We start from the raw sequence: 16,974 nt of genomic DNA, 5'->3' as shown, positions 1-16,974 counted from the left end.
CTCTGAACTCGTCCTGGTGTGCAGCAGCACGCGGATGTATGTCCGTCCCAAGTAAGACCTACTTGAGACATGAAGTGAAGAAGATGGCTTTGGAAAAGGCAACATTTTTTTTTTAAATCTCGCAGACACGTTACAAGACTGCCATCTACCGCGAGTTGGTACTCAAAGCGAAAAAAAACCCGGTCTTCCGCACGAAAGGGAGCACAGAATCTTTCGTCAATGAGAAAAGAACCACACACGCACGCAGGTGTCAGGCGGTACGTACTCAGAACGACCGGCCGCTCCAAAGCCTGTCAGTCACCTCCCGTATTCCTGTCACCTCCCGTACTGCGAGGGCCGGACGGAACGCTGCCCGCCTTCGGCCACTCGGCGCGCGCTGATCCGCGCCAGGCGTCGACACGCAGCGATCCGGCGGACGCCCGCTGCGGCAGCGAGGCTCCCGTCAGGCGAGGAAGGGCCCGCCAGGGCGCCCGCCCGCCGCGGAAAACAACGGAAGCGGGCGGGAAAGCGCCCGCTCCGCCCGGAAGCTGAGCGACAGTTGCCTTCGCGCCATTTGGGCGCCCCCTGCTGCCTGGGGCAGCCACCGCGACCCCGGCCCGGCTCGGCTCCCGCGCGGGGCCTCTGGCAGCACCCGCCGTCGGTGCCGCAGCGACTCTTCTCTCAGCGCGGGGACGAGGTGCCTCGGAGGGAGGAGGGCCGCTCGCCGCAGGCCGCCAGGCGACGGGAGCTCTCCCGCGCTTCCCTTCCCACTGCCTGAAGGTAAGACCCCGTTCCGTGTAGCCCCACGCTTACAGCTGCTGTCCGTTAGATACGGAGTGGGTGATTCAGTCACGCGTGACTTTCGGGGAGGTCTGAGAGGAAGGGAGGGAAGACTGCTCGCTCCTCCAGCCGAACGATAGGCAGATTTAAACCTTCAGGACCGCAGATAGACACCACCTTTTATTACCCTGCCCCCTCTTCCCAGGCCGGGCCTTTCCTTCCTTCCTTCCTTCCCTCTCCTGTACTACAGCTGGCGCGATTGTCAACTGGAAACCTAGCCAGTGATGAGCAACCATTAGTCTGGTGCCAGACGCCTCGAAGCTCTGACACGTATTTTGCGAGGGATGGCCTTAGTCTTCAACAGAAAGAGATTTTATTCCTTCTCCCTGCGGGCTAGTCACCTTTTCCCCCCATACCCTCCTGCATCTGCACCTTTTTTCTCCCTCCTCAGTTGTTTGCGAAAAAGACTGCAGAGCAGCTGTACCACTACAGGTTCAGAGAGGGAAAAAAAGGCAGAAAGGTGAAGCACTAGTTGATGGTCGTCTACAGTTTCAGTCCTTTTATTGGAGAGACTGTGATACTGCCTTCCCTTATCTCTAGTACGATCTCTCCCTGCAGCAGGTCAGTACAGGAAGGGGAGGTAGGTCCCTACACAAGGGAGAAAAAGCGTAATTCCCATCCTTTCCCCTCCCTCCCTCCCTCCCTCCCTGGCAGCATACAGATTTCAGCAGAAACCAAAAGCTGCCTTGCTAAAGCAGCAACAGGTTAAGGAACATGCTACTTGAATAGCAGCATCTGACTTAACAGCCTTCCTAAATTGATTAATGTTAAGACAGTAAACTGAAGAAATATCATGCTCCTTACTAGACACAAATTTAACTTTTAAAGCTAATATTGTGCAGGTAGTAGTGAAAATAATCAGTATTCTGTTTTGAGATGCTACCATTAACCTTTAGTAAATGCAATCATTCAAGAGTAAGGTAATGCTGACAAAAAAACCAAACCAAACCAAAACAAAAAACCACCAACAAAAAACCACCACAACATGCACACCAGAAGGCAGAATTTCAGAATGCAGCCTAAGGCTCACCATTAATCAAAAGAAAATAACAAGTCACTTCATCATTTATATGCCTTTAAAGTCTAGAGTCACCTTCTGAAAACTGAGTATTCAGTTTGGAGTCAGCTTTTAACGGAGCGGAAAGCTAAGGCCGACTGAAATTTTTAAAATTTCACATGGGAAGGTGGTATTTAACTTCTTTAAAAAATACTGTGAAGATAACATGGCTTTTTAAAATTTGCTTAACCATATAGGCCTTTATAGACTTTTGTTGAAGTGTCTCACCCTCTCACAGAAACAATAGTGTTACAGTTTGACCATTTTTCATTTTATTACATCATGTAGAGAGCAAAGACAAAGAGAGGAACATACATGTGTACTTAGAACATGGAAAACTCACTGCACAAATGGGAATTTCTTCCTTCCTGTGATCTTGCCAATTATTCTTCCTCTCACCTTGAGTACTAGAACACTGTGATAGAGCTTGCAAGCTACAAAACCCAATCTTACAAGCTTGCAGCACTTCCTTAAAAAAAACCCTGCAGTTCCATTACCAAAAAGGGGCTCAGCCTAGGTTCAGAACTACAACTGCTATTAAGAGAACCGAACTAGAGCACTTGAATTCCCAAGTCTCGTGCTGACCGTGGTAACTTTTGGAGCAGATACTTTATGTATTTAGTATCATACAACATCTTTAGAACAAAAGAAAAACATTTACACAGTATGTGCATACACCCTAATGTTAATGCATGAATATTCATTTTTACATAGTTCAATGAAAATTCATTCTATAAGCACAGAAGCAATCCCGTGGTTATTTCTGACCACATAAATACATCAGTTGCAGAGATCGCTTACAGTTCCAGATCTTCTTGCAGAAACTTTTATAGTGGCACTTGTGTAGTCGGTTGGTCCAGTGGCTTCGCAACACCTATACGCACATAGGGACAGGTAAAAAGAGGCAAGATCTTTACGGGCCAGCAGCTGAGCTTACTGCATAGCAAGGCTGATGTACAGTATGACATCTGCAGTAATAATACCAATACCAATAAATTAGATTAAAACAATTCAGATATACTTCCCATAGTATGAAAGCCAGCATTCACAAAATCAGAAAAAACCCACTATTCTATTCAGATTGCATGGCAACAAACAAGAAGGTGTTTGCCACAGTACAGAATCAACGCACTTTCAATGTCCGGTATTATTAGTAGGTTGTAGCACACTGATATATAATTGCCATGCAAGGATAACACCCTAACACATTTTTCTAGGAATTGGCTTGATTATCAGTCAGAGGGTAGAGACAGATTCACCATCAAAAGCCAGTAACTTTGTCATTTCTTCGCTTGGGAATAGCTGAAAGTGGTTGCTTTATTCCAACAGGTGGCAGACATTTCAGTTTAGTTAGCCATGCAGTTGTTTTGTGAATAGGATTAATCACACAGATTTATGACATCCATGTTTTTGCAAAAGAGAGCAGGTAGTTTATTTCTGGTTTTAATACTTGCCTTCCATCAAAGGGGGCATACCAAGAAGCGTGGTCTGAAAGCAAAGTATCATGATCTCTTAAAATGAAGCTCCAGGTCAGCTCTCCAAACATAGAATCACTAGAACAGAGCTCTACCTTGCATCCACTTAACAAGTACAGAATTCACGAGAATACTCTGAGAACACCGACGAGAGCAAGAACTACTTTATGGAATGATTTGCGAGACCAGCCTCACCAAACAAAAAGCCTGAGTTTCACAAGCCTAAATAATAACACCACCTTTTTTTTGCGTGTGACAAAAGGATAAACTTAAGCAAAAGAGGATATTCTACAGATTAATGAAAAAAAAAAAGAAAGAAAGAAAAAAAAAAAAAGTTGAGCAAGTGACTATTCAAGTGTTTCACACAAAACTCAACTCAATCATTTGTAAGCTTTGACCGGGCAATCAGTCAGAGACAGACTGTTAAAATAGGATTCCAAACTGAAAAACCACTGCACTTGCAATAAACCTGGTTTCAAACCAGCATTTCTAACTCCACTGGCCTCAAAGTATTTTTACAGTAGTTTCAGTTGTCCAACATGAGTTACAAGCTGCTGTTCCACAGTTAGTGCCACTCTTCTCCTGTGAAACATACTTCAGGCTTTCAGACTACTCTTCTCTTGTTCCACAAAACTTTGGAGTGAAGAGCTGACAAGTCTATCCAACATCTTTAGTTTTCCTCTAGACTGCATTCCTAGGTGTGCCATTGTGAGTCACTGCTTTCATATTTGAGGTGCTTGATTGATGGTTGCAGATTCTGTGGGAGGCAACACCTACTTCAAAGACTTCATGAATGGCTTTGCGGAAGCAATGAAAATTGTAGTCTATCAGACCTGCCAAGAAGGAGAGGGAGGGGAGAGGAAAAGCTGTGCTCAGCTTGGCACATTTATGTAATCAACAGAGCTTCTCAATCAATATACAGTGTTTCATTTGCCCAACAGCTATTTTGCTACTTATTTTAGTATGAATTTGGATTCAGAAGACTTAACAAAGTTTTATTGATGCCAGTATTTATTTAGACTGTCTCAGTTTTTAGAAAAAAAGGTACTCATTTGGAATGCAAGGTGTGTATTTGTAATTAAACAGCAGGTGAGGGGACAACACAAGACTCTACCCCCCAAAAACATGCTCGTACAGCACAACCATCACTTGAATGTTATCTTGCCCTTTATGTCATTGATATATATCCTAACTGTGGTGAGAAAAACTTTGAGATCAAATACAGTACAGTTATTAAAAGAACACATCTGCTTTTTCTCTTTTTAAAATGCCAAGGTAGGTACTGTCACCATTTAAGTCAAATACTTTGAAATTAGGGCCTACGCTGTCAATTCTACCCCGTAACACACGCAAGACCATTCATACCATCATCTCCTACAGGTCCAAGCAACTATATAGCTGGTTAGACCTGCAACGTATTAAATACTTCGTTCGAAGTTCCCACCACATGCTGTACTAGCCTACCACTGTTGATTTCTTCAGTCATATGTTAAAAAAAATTTTCATCAGTTCAACACGTGATAGAGGATACGGCTATTCACAATACAGGAGCTGTCAAGCAGAACATAATAAGCATTACTCCATTCTACTGATTCCACTATAGCAGATGGTAGTGACACAGGCCACAACTACACAAGTCATTTCAGCAGGAGGACAGCAATTAAAGCGATGATTCACAAGAATAAAAATAAGACCTCTTTATACCTATCTCTGGGAAAGGAGAAAATTCCTCCCAGAAGAAATTAAACAAATTTAATTACACAAAAATATAGTTGATAAAAAACATTAGATAAAAGCTGTTCATTGGGGGTGGAGGGAAGTCCTTACCTTTGCGCTCAAAACTCTCTTCTCTAAGAATGCAAACTAATGCCAAAAACTTTGTTACTTCCTTTAAGTACAGGACCGTTGTGTTATTGAGCTTGATAATTGCCATTGACTCTTTATCATAAGCACTTCCAGTGCCATCTTCCTTTAACCTAAGAAAGAAGGAGTTAGCCCAAGACATAATCTAGTAGGCATGCATATGTAACTTCAAGACAAATACCTGTTAAATGCAGTTAGAAGAGTATCACTCATACTGAACAGTGAGCAAGCAAAGAACCTGCAATGCAGGTCTTAATACTATTGTAAGACCGTTCTCACACCCTTAAGTTTCTCAGGAAAGCTAGACCTAAACAGAGCAGAGGCCTTCACAAGATACTGTCTATCTTAGATGAGCAGTTAAGAGCAAGCTGTCAAGCATGCATTCTTTTGATATCAAACTAAGAGCTATAGCTGTTCAGTCAATACTGTTTTCAGCTTACATCTGAGCATTCTTAATGGAGGTATTGTAGTACATTAGTTACAGCATAGTTTACCTTCAAACCAAAGAGTCACTGCTACTCACTGTCTAACTGAGTTTACAGTGCCACAGTAAGGTATCTGGTGATTGGTTTGAAGATTCTAATGCAGGACTTCTATGCAGAAACATCAATGGAGTGACACCTCAGCAAAACTACTTTTGGTAAATTAATACAAAGGCTTCCTTAGTGAGGCCAGGGTGTGAGAGTGCAACAGGGAGCAGGACACTTTTTGGTCTTAAGCTAAACCAGCCTGCATTTACAAGAAAAGATTAGGATGCTGCTTTCTATCTGCAAGTTTTTAGTGTTAGTTAAATTACTGTAGAAGCAAAAGATGTATCGCAAGCTACTTCTAAGCACTCACTCCTGAAAAAAAAAACCAAAAAAACCCAAAACGGTTACACAACCCTGGGTTGACCCGTCAGCAGAGAGACCATTAAACGTTGCAGTATTTCTTGGCAGCACTGTATTGTCCAGGCTACAACCACAGTTCTAAAATAAGTTACCACTCCTCCAGAGCTGCTTCAAAAATCCATTGTGAAGTATAATTCAGCCGTAAATTGTGAGACACAAGCAGTATATGCATCCCTCAGAGGAAGTCAGCAAGAGCCGAGTTGACCTCGCAAAAGCTATTCTGCTCAGATAGCAGCAAGTCTCAAAGCAATGTGACTGCAAGTTACACTTATGAGCTATGGCATGCTACGGACCCCAATTATTTGCAGGTATTAACATACTTGCACCCACCATGCCAAAAGAGACACAGCAGTATTCATATTTTACAGGAAACACCTGACTTTTACAAATGTCAGATGGCTGTCTAAGGCCACGAGTGGAGGGAAACAGAGTACAAATGCTCAATCCAGCTGCCAAATCATTTGGCTTTATATTCTAATTACTTACAGAACCAATGTGCTCTACAGACCAATCGATAGCATCTGGCTGGATGACAAAGCCAGCACCACTTGCACAGTTTGCAACCTATTCTACAACTTTTAAGGACTTTTTTCCTAAAAGCATTCATCACTTACCCATATATACAGGAAACATCTATCACTACATCAATCATGTCACAGCACAACTCATATGACTGCATGTCCACAGGGGAACTGTCTGTTGCGATGTAGATTTTGCTGACTACATCGAAGAGAAAAGCTTTTTCAATGCCTGAATTCTTCAGAAAGAGAAAGAATTTGGATTAATTTTTAAAAGAACTGCATTTTTAAAAGTTCAAGTAGAATTCATACACTTTCACATTCTTAATAGCAGGAAATGGTTTAAACATAACCAATTTAGAGGCTTAAGACAGAATCAAGATTTAGAGCATATAGTTTATAAACACAATACCCTTGTTGCCATAGTACATATCAACATCACCTTCTAGTTGACAAAAATAAAGCTGAGGACTCAGTTAGAATTCTTTTCAGTTTATTATTTACCAGATCATAATTAAGGTTACATTTTACTATGCTTCCAGAACCCAAATTCAGCAGTTTTCCTCTTCTGTGGTACTATTAACTCCAGAAGAGCCACACATTCACATTCACCTGATGGACCAGGCTCAGAGACAAGTTACTTCATACTAGTATGCCGACACTTATATTTTATGCTTGTGTAGTATCTTGGCAGTTCAGTTTCTGTGTGTGGCAGTTGCCGTGTAGTTTAACATGCAGAGCAAATAAAGTCAGCTTCTAAACTTATGACTCCCTGAAGGCTATCACATTATGGCAGTTATGGGTATGGAAAAGCACCAAGCCAATTGTACCATCCCATTTGTAACAGAGCACTTTGACAAAGTGCATGTGCTCATACTAAGTTCAGAAGCCTTCTGCTGTTAAGCAAGTTACCACATATACACTATGGATTTCTGGCAAAGCTAAATTTCTATTTAGGCACCAGAAGCATTCCTTATCGCTTTTTCCTAGCTAGTCTGAATACCCAAGGCAGTGTCCTGAGGACATCCAGATGATCCTTTTGGCATCAGGGCCACGTTCCATACCCTCATGGCACTAAGCAGGGTGACCATTAACATGCCCTTCATCCACTGAGTCAGGTTATTACAGACAGTCCTCTACTAACACAGGAAACAAGCTTTATACAGTAGCATGGGGCGACACATCTGACCCGCACAGCTCCTCTCAATCGCAACTGGCTTTTTTCATGTTGTCCACATGCCTGCAACAGCCTCACAGACATAACTTTAATGAGACAGGCTACTTCAGCCTTGTCTCTAGGGTGACATTTTATCTGATTTCAAGTACATAGCAGCAAATTTCTATGTCACAAATTCTGTAAGAAACGCAAACACTAGAAGAGTAAGGGCAAAAGTCTCACAGGCCACATGAAATAGACAGTTTAGTTCAAGGCCAAGTTCGTATTATGAAAAAAGTCTCTTGCCAGTACAGCTACATTAGACTAAGTGCCTTAGCAGACTAATCAGTATATTGTGCTGGCAGAAAACTTCCGTATCAACAGTTATAACCAGCCAAACTATGCTTTGTCAGTATTTAGAGAAACCCACACAAAGCACACACCAGTACAATTTAGCTGTGGTAAAAAGCTTCTAATGCAGACAACCGGGCTGGCAGAATACACCAACAGAAGTGCCACCTGAATCTCCCAAGGGCAGATCTAGCCAGCCTTCCTTAGCAGAAGGACTTGCTTTACCATTCCGCGTATTTCACTCAAAGTTCTGTTAGATTAACACTTACTGATATAAAGATATTTAGTAGATTTTCCAGCGTTGGCAGTTGCGGAATGAGCTTCTGTACCACTTTACTGAAGGCTTCAAATATTGAATGGTCATAGATACTGGTCAAATAAAAGCTGAGATGAGGAGGGAGGGAAAAGGAATAAAAAAAGAACAAAGATTCAAGAGTATTTCAGAATTGCAATAGAAATAGTAAAGCTATGTTTTCTAACATTCAGGCCTGATGATTTAGCTGGGATGCCTTTATCACAATTATACCTGGCCACTACACCAAGAACCTAATTTCTGAGTGTCTGGAATAAACACAAAACAGACCTCCTCCATCCAGAGAGGTGGGAGAACAGAGAGGAAAATTTGAACATGCTTTCACAACACACTTAGCCTACAGAATGCTGATCACAAAGGCATTAAATACTTGACCAGATTTCTTCAAGTCTCATTCCTGGCGTTCCACTTTGTTCACACTAACACCGAGAGACACTGGCAATACTTAAAGGCTCCACAAGAATCAAAATAGCAGTAAAAACAGAGAAAAGATAGCTCATTTTAAAGGTGTCAGTAGAAGACACCTTAAAAGCAAGCCAAATACCAAGTAAGAGACTAAGCTTTTAAAACAATCACACTGAAAAGTCAGTGCTAGCCAGGACTAGAAGGCAGGCAGCTTCCCCTCTCCTTACCCTGTCCCTCCAGGCCACGTGTACAAATTCGGCCTGCTATGCTGGATGAAAAGTATGCAAAAGGATCTTGAATTATCAGCAAGTTTATGAATAAATCTGTTGACTGAAATCCAGTACAGTAGCCTGCCTTATTTTACTCAGCCTAACAGCTGAGGCTTGGCCATAAATTCAGCGGTGTGTTTTATAACAAGAGTTTGTGCAGTATTAAGAAACTCAAGGCCTTGCTCCGGTCTGTCCACTATTACATCTAAAAGCCATTAGTCTGTATGCATATCAGCAACACTAGAATCACATATGCCAGAATCTTTAACTCACCTAAGGTGAAGTTTTTCAAGACCAGCATCCGTAAGGTCATCATTAGCCCTCTGATGAATATCCCTCTGAGTTTCTATTTTATGGTCATCCGATAAACCATCAACTTTATGAATAAAAACTTCAAAGTTCATTTCTGGGTTGACCTTGTAGGCTTTTGAAACTGTAATGTGGAGTCTTGTTAAAGCTTCCATGTAGTCATCCTGTAAATCAGTTTTGGCAGGAATGAATGACAATGCTTTATCTCTGATAACTATTCTGTTCTGCACAAGGACAAAATATTTCAGTGCAAGAACTTCACTTCACTTCTGTAACTAAACAGAAGTATGGGAGAATAGAATACCTTGGAGTGTCAGAAATCCAAGTAGCTTAGATTCTGTTATGTAAATTAAGTTGCATTAGCCATACAAGGCTCAGCTACACAAAACTAGGCTTCAGAGCAAAAGGCAGGTTACACTTCAACTCCAGCAAAAGGTGGCAGCGATCTCCAAGACAGTCCTAATGACCAGGTAATCTCCCATGGTGCAATTCCTAAATTTATTAGAAGCTACCAGATACCCAGTAGTACCAGTACTTGAAACTGAGGTCAGAAGCGTGCTGTTATTAAATTAATTCCATAGCAGTCAACAGCAGAGGGAAGGAATAATTTAGACCATCTAAGCACAGCAGATTCTCACTATTATTGTAGAAAAGGTAAGTTCTCAGGTAAGGGTACTCGCCCCTTTCCATTCTCTCCACTGGGAGCATATGTTCCAGTCAATTCACAAAACTAAAAACCATACACCAAAAGTTAGATTGCCAACGTGTCCTTTCATACGTAACAGATGTTTTACAAACTTATCTAAAAATATAAATTATTAGCTTCTTGATCATTCCTCTCACACACAAAGCAAAAAGAAAACTTCCTTGTGATTCTTAGTGATTTGTATTTACCTGGGCATCAATAACATATATTAGAGCACCTGTTCCTCTGAAGATCATCTCATAATCAAATGTTGGATCAAAAAAGTCCATCTGTCCAGGAAAATCCCATATCTGGAAATTCACAAATGAACTGTTGGAAATATCGTCTTTGTAGATCTTGTTGGTACTTTCCAAGAATAGAGTCTCATTGGGAGACATTTTGTGAAACACCACCTGTTAAAAGAACACAAATAATAGTCTCGACTTTATCTTATTAGAAGAGATTAGTAAACGTTCTGCCACTTGAATCTTACAAATAGGTTTATCCATTCTAAAGTGTACAGTTTCCTTCTGGTAAATAGACAGCTTCCTGCATCAGCTAAGGAAATAACCTACCCTCAACCAGAACCAAGGAACTGAATACAGTTAAACATTTTAACAAGTCTAAATAATACTACTGCGTAAAGACAAAGACATCCCAGTTACTCTTTCTTCGTTGCAAATCTGACAGTATTTTCAAATTCTGCTATATTAGCCAATTCAGATCTGGTATAAAGCCACCGTGTTAATGAAGCAACTGCAAGCTTTTAAGAGCTGTTCCCTTCCACTCTCAGAAATTCCTAAAGGAAACTTTGCTTTTAGTCTGGTGCCAAGCATTACAACACAATATAATCAGACTGTTCCTAAACTTCAATAAAACTGTACAAAAATAACATCTCAGTTTTAGACACCCAGATAGCTAGGTAGTTTGCCATCTATTAACAACTGAATTATGTTTGCTGACCCTCTCAAGTACCCTAAGGAAACGATGAAAGCTTCTATGCCAGTTGGTAAACTGTTTAGCTGCAGTGATGAAAAACATACTCATTGCTAGTACTCAAAAAGCCCCACTGGGATTTTAACCCTTCCCTGAACAAATAGAACTAGCACGTAACCCCACAGCAAAGCAGCCTGTAGCAAAAGCAGTCAGTTTCAACAGTGAAGGTTGCACTAAAGCAACTCAACCGTATATTGCAAAAGTTACTACAAACATGAGGTGGTCAAATGCTAGAACTGCAAAAAGAAAGATGTTTCCTATATAGCACTTGGTAATTTTTTTTTTTTTTTTTAATGTTTCACACACTTACAGAAGTCATCCATTAAAGAGACCTACTGCAACAATCTCTGTCAGAAAAACTGCAAGACGAACAACTCCACACCCAGTATAGTTAATGGATTCTTTACTGAGGTTCAAAGTAGTATGTCAGCCTAGATTTTTAAGACCAAGGGAAAAAAATTGTTCCTCAAGGCAAACGTTTGAGGAAGCCACGATCTAAACGAGGTTTTAAACAGCAGGACATTTGTATGGAAAAGTAAAAACAGTTCTATATATGTAGCAGCTGTATTGCAAGGACTAAAAATTCCTCAGGGTTTGCAGCACAGTTTTAAAGCAGTCTGAAATCAATGTTCCTTCTGTGGAACTCAGCGTCTCCCACAGGGAGCAGGATAGAATTAGTGAATCCAGTTTAAAGCAGATGAGTCTCTGAGAAGCAATGCCATTATCCCCCTTTCCCCTCCTTCCCAAAGCAGTGTGTTACATCAGATTGATGTTCCCAGTCTGTTTTTTACACTAATAAGGGAACCAAGACACAGTTGTAATCAAATTCCATTTCTATCACCTAGCATCTACCCCTACTCTTACTTGCTTTACAGAGCTTTGATAAAGCAAATAAAAAGGCTGTGGGAGCATCCGATTGGAAGCATGCAGCTCACACTGATGCCAAGCAATTTTGACTAGGCATGTGCAGGCAGAGCAGACAAAGCTAGTAAAATTCCAAGAATCTGCTGAGTTTCCTTGCTATGGCTTTTATCATTCCCAAGTGTTCCTTTTACACCTTCAACATCCAACGGTCTCATCAACTTCCTGGCAGACTTCCTGCTTTTACTGTATTTTAAGAACTTTTCACTGTCAGCTTGAGCACTCTTAGCAGTACACTCTTTCAGTTTGGTTTTTTTTTATCCCTCCGAACATCCCATTCACATCTGACCTGCCACAATCTCAGTTTTCAGGTTTTTTTTATTTCCTGACATGTCAATCTTATCTCTACAATAACTTCTTTACAGTGGCACTTGGTTTTATTTTTGAACTGCAGCAGTTAAGCTGCACTCCTGATGCAGTATTTCTGAACCACCCCCGTGTTTTTGGACTGCCCTTGTATTTTTTTTTTTTAAACTCACAATTTCTGTCTCAATTTTCCCCTCCTTGGATCTGTGAGCTGAATTTGTCTGACACGTTCATTCCCACTACCTTAAACTTTGAATGGACTCCCCAGGGAAGCATGTGCTTGGTTTTTGGTGTTTTTTTTATTTTACAAATCAGAGAACAGCCATATTTGGAATTTCACTACCAGCTGAAATGTTGGCCTGATCCATGCAAACAAAAACATCCCAGACCACCAAACAATAATCCTATACGTCAAGTGACAAACATGACTTCCACAACACCCCTACTAAGAGAGCTTATGATCAATATAACCTGTCACCACAAGACACTTTATCGAGTACATTGTAGCAACACCTGTAAACTGCAAGAAGAATATCTAATGCAGGAATTGCAAGTTGCTGAGAAAGTAACAAATCTACTTTAGTTTCCCCCCCCTTTTTTTTTTTTTGACACTTTGTCTGGAAACTTGAATAACTGGTTTATATCTGAGAAATCTACATCCTTTTCCTCAAAAGGGAAATAACAACCAGAGCCAGAACTTTTCTAAGAATCTTCACAGTGCAAGTAACCCAAACGGAAGAAGCCTGCACTGGGAGTTGTCCCAAGCCACCACGAAAAGCATGCCTCAATGAAGTCTGTACAGCCGAAGTGGGCAATTTGCCCCTTATAAACAACCAGTCTCCCCACTGCAGCACAGGATCATTCTGCACATAAAAATAGGCACCTTTACCTATAAGTCCAAATGCAGAATGGGTTTTCAAACTCCTTTTTTTTTTTTTCCAGTCATAGTAAACCCCTTTTTTTCTTGAGGTAATATTAGACTATTTCTATTGCCCTGATGTCCAGAAAGGAATTTGCACGGGTAGATGGAAGGAGGTCCCTGAAAAGAGAGAGAAAAGGTATGGTATTGCAAGATGGTGTTGAGAATCTACTAACTGGAAGCAAACAGCTGCTTCACAGGTAACAATGAGAAGCAATTTCCAAAGGACTCCCTAACAGCATAAGACATACAACCATTTTGTCAATTTCATGCTTTCCAGAATCTTTGCTTTAATTTTATGGATTTCTTAAGCTGCTATAATGAATGAGACGGTCTCAGAAGTAGCAGCCGTCTTTTTTTCCAGAGGAGAGATTTGGGTAGTGTGGGGTAACAAAGGAAGAGGGTAAGTACAGCGAAAGGAAGACAAAACGGACGAAGTTTTTAAAGAAATTCACTAGTTATTAGGAGCGCTACATTACATCTTGCTGTAAGATTTTTTAAGTGTTAGAGCTTGCTACAGAAACATGACAGACAGCTGGTTCTGACTTCCTACTCCCCCAATTCAGTTCATTGAACACCTTTAAAAAAAAAATGGGAGTAAATGAAAGGTTTACAGCAGCTCCAAACAAGCTGCTGCTTTAGGTTCTACCACACGCACAAATTCCTCCCCCAGTAATACATTTATGGTAATCTTGTGAAGGCAGAGCAGCAAGTGTGGTGACCACAACAAAAAACACCCAAAACAAAACAAAAACCACACACACACACAACCCCCCCCCCCCCCCCCCCAAATCAGGTACTCTGAATTCTTTTCAGGTTCCTATTACATAAGGACAGTGCAGTAAGTCCAGTTACGCAAATCATAAGTGTGCACAAAAATTTGCACAGGTTATACCAGTATGGAAAATCCAATTGTCCAAAGGAAAAAAAAAAAGAGTTCCTCCTCAGCACCATCGCTTTTTTTCTTTTGTGAGAGGCCTCCTGTTAATATTGCTCTCAGTAGAGGGCTCAAATGGTTTAATAATTCATGTTTTTCACACAAATTTCTAGATTCGCACAAAGCCAATACTTTTCCCAATACAGTGTTCATCGTGCATACCCCCACTCTTTGGCAAGGTGATCAACAACTAGTGCCCAGACAGAAGGGTCAGGTCTGGTTATGACCATTTTTGGACTAGACAGGTCTAAGAGCAGGGACGCTGTTGAAACTTCTTGATACTCAAAGAGTATCTCAAATTATTGCCACAGTTTGTTCACTCAGGCAGCAGCACAATCAGCTCCTAGGTAACAGAACCACAGCTTCTAATTCCCAAGCCAGATTGGCAACGGATCGGCAAAAGATAAATTCTATGTCCTCTTATTGCATACTCAACATCACACTGTTCCTTTCCTGTACAACTACTTGAACGGGTCCTCAGAGAACTGATGCTACCAACCTTGGTCATCACAAAAAAAAAAAAGAAAAAAAAAAGTCCAAAACCTACATCTATAAAGTGACTTGTAAAGTCTTAAAATCTAGCTGCAATTTGGAGTTACTGCTTCCCTCTAGCTTTTAGGGTTCACTTTTTTCAGCTGTGGATAATAAAATAAGATCTCTAATGAGAGTCTACAAGGAGTGCCATTCACATGACTAAAGACAGAAAAAGACTTTCAGTACAATCACTGCATTTGCACATACAGAGGGGGCATTAGGCCTAAATAATGGGGAATAACTGGAAAGACTGAAAAGCAATGACAGCCCAGTCTGCCACTGTATTTCAGAATAGCACAATGGAAAAAAATTCTCACTAACAGGTATGGTAACTTTTGCAAACCTTGTGTAAAGAAAGGCAAGCCTACAGCAAAAGATAGGAGTCTTCAGACTACGGTTTAGAACCCATCGGTCTAGTACAGCCTATGGATTGCCAAGTAGTCTGCATAAGTTGGCTAAAAGAAGCAGATTCATACCTGCTATAGCGCAATGTCCAAAAAAGGCTTCTCTGCATAAAACCGTTACAGAAATATCCGAAGGATTCCACGCTTGCATTTGAAGTAAGTTTGAAGCCCCTAAGTCTATAGAGGTTGAGAACCACGGCATTTGACTAGTAACGCCTTCCCATAAAAGTATCACCTAAAAACTTCATAATAGGGACTGCAAATGCAAAACTTGCACTGAGGAACAAGGATCGTTCTTAGCGCTACACTTCTCTTAAGCAACGTGGCAAACAAAAATAGTCGGTTTTGTCTTATTTTTATTAAGAAACGCTAGCAACTTCACGAAGCTACCAACAAACCTAAGGCACCAAAACTTTTATTTCCTCTTCGACCAACAACTTGTTTGCTTGGTCTAGCGTACTAAAAGAAACCAGAGGCTGTCTTTCTCCTCATACAGAAGCAGAAGTCTCTTTCAAAGGATCAAAAGGCAGAACAAGAGCTCAAGTCCTCTTCTGACCGGAAGCGCTAGCTAAACACCACACCTGTACTGCTCCCAGTGCTTTCACATCCGTAAGAAAGCACTTCACGGTAAATTTTACACCAGTATCTTCACTTTTCATTTCTGAAGCATTCAAGCAAAGAACTACAAAGGCTACAACCTATGCTACACAACCTTCCTCTCTCAGGGAGTCCGTTCTGCAAAGTAAGTGTCCTTAAGCAGGAGCCTCCCTTCGCTTCAACTTCGCCACACGCGCCCGCATTAAAAAGCAGAAATTGCCGAAAGAGCACCACAGAAAGGAGAAAGAGCTCGGCGCCGGAGAGGCAGCGCGGCAGGCGTGGGCGTCGAGCCGCCGGCTGCCCCTCACCTTCTGGATGGAGGACTTCCCGCTGCGCCGCAGCCCCATAAGCAGGATCCGCGGCTTGGAGTCCGCCCCGCCCGCGCCGCCGCCGGGCCCGCCCGCGCCGCCGCCGGGCCCGCCGGGCCCCGGGCCTCCCTCCAGCTCCGCCTCCTCCTCCTCCTCCCCGTAGCCGAAGTCCTTGGGGAACGAGTCCGCAGCCCCGAAGCTACCCCCCACCAACGCCGGCTCCTCAGCCGTGCCCGCCGCGCCCGCCCCGCCGAACTGCAGCGCCATGTCCGCCCAAGCCCGCCGCCCTCCAGCCACCAGCGCCCGTCCCAGGGCCTCCTTCTGCTCGTCCAACCCAACCGGACACCCCACAGCCTGCCGCGGATTGGCTGGCGTCAAGCTCCCCGGCGCCGATTGGCTCGGGACAGCAGCGAGGTAGGATGGCTCCGGTCAGACGACCCGAGTCACCTGACGGCGCTACCGCACGTGAGCTGCAGGGGCGGGGCGAGTAGCGGCCCGGGCGGCCCCGGGCGCCGCCGGCGGGGAGGGGCCCGCCGCCCTCCCGCGGGAGCCAGCGCGCGGCACCCCCGGCCCCGCGGGGCGCCCCGCGTCCGCGCCCCTGCTGCGGAGACCGGCCGCAGGCACCGGCCCCTCGGGCGCGAAAAGAAACGGCAGCCGAGGCGGGGGAGCTGTCACTGAAGAGGCCGTCCCCCTTCCTTTCCCAGCCAACGTTATCTGCGAAGGGAGGTTCCTCGCGTTTGTCAAATAGTCAGGAATTTTCTGCTGGCATCGCTCATGCAGGCAGGCAGCTCGATTGAGGTTTTAACCAGTAGTGGTTATTTCCTTACAATCCTCATTTAAGGCTCACAAGACCGATCTGTTTTTTAGAGGGAAGCAAATACAGTTACAAAAAGCATAAGCCTGGACCACTGCCTTCACAGCCGATGTCTCGGCCAAGGAGTC

General features: G+C 42.9%; 1 protein-coding gene across 1 annotated transcript; it reads right to left on the bottom strand.

Annotated features, from left to right (window-relative positions):
• Positions 1-2,125: 2,125 nt before the first annotated feature.
• RRAGC (Ras related GTP binding C) lies at positions 2,126-16,377 on the bottom strand. The gene is made up of 7 exons (XM_052810395.1): positions 16,033-16,377; positions 10,320-10,523; positions 9,390-9,589; positions 8,399-8,513; positions 6,719-6,861; positions 5,179-5,327; positions 2,126-4,184 (listed from the first exon to the last, which is right to left on the bottom strand). Exons 1-7 carry the CDS (start codon positions 16,297-16,299, stop codon positions 4,033-4,035), a joined length of 1,230 nt encoding a protein of 409 aa, XP_052666355.1. The 5' UTR covers positions 16,300-16,377; the 3' UTR covers positions 2,126-4,032.
• Between the last annotated feature and the right edge of the window lie 597 nt (positions 16,378-16,974).

This window comes from Harpia harpyja, chromosome 16 (genome assembly GCF_026419915.1).
Source record: "Harpia harpyja isolate bHarHar1 chromosome 16, bHarHar1 primary haplotype, whole genome shotgun sequence".
Lineage (NCBI taxonomy): Eukaryota > Metazoa > Chordata > Aves > Accipitriformes > Accipitridae > Harpia > Harpia harpyja.
The sequence above is the reverse complement of the archived record's forward strand: the minus strand, read 5'-3'. Positions and strand labels throughout refer to the sequence as shown.

What these genes read in the sequence shown, in the direction of transcription:
- RRAGC (XM_052810395.1), bottom strand. Translation starts at nt 16,299, where the DNA reads ATGGCGCTGCAGTTCGGCGGGGCGGGCGCGGCGGGCACGGCTGAGGAG. An exon ending in TATATGTTATTGATGCCCAG is followed by an intron (nt 9,590 to 10,319) that starts GTAAATACAAAT and finishes ACTGATTTACAG; the next exon opens with GATGACTACATGGAAGCTTT. An exon ending in CTTGAAAAACTTCACCTTAG is followed by an intron (nt 8,514 to 9,389) that starts GTGAGTTAAAGA and finishes TCCTCATCTCAG; the next exon opens with CTTTTATTTGACCAGTATCT.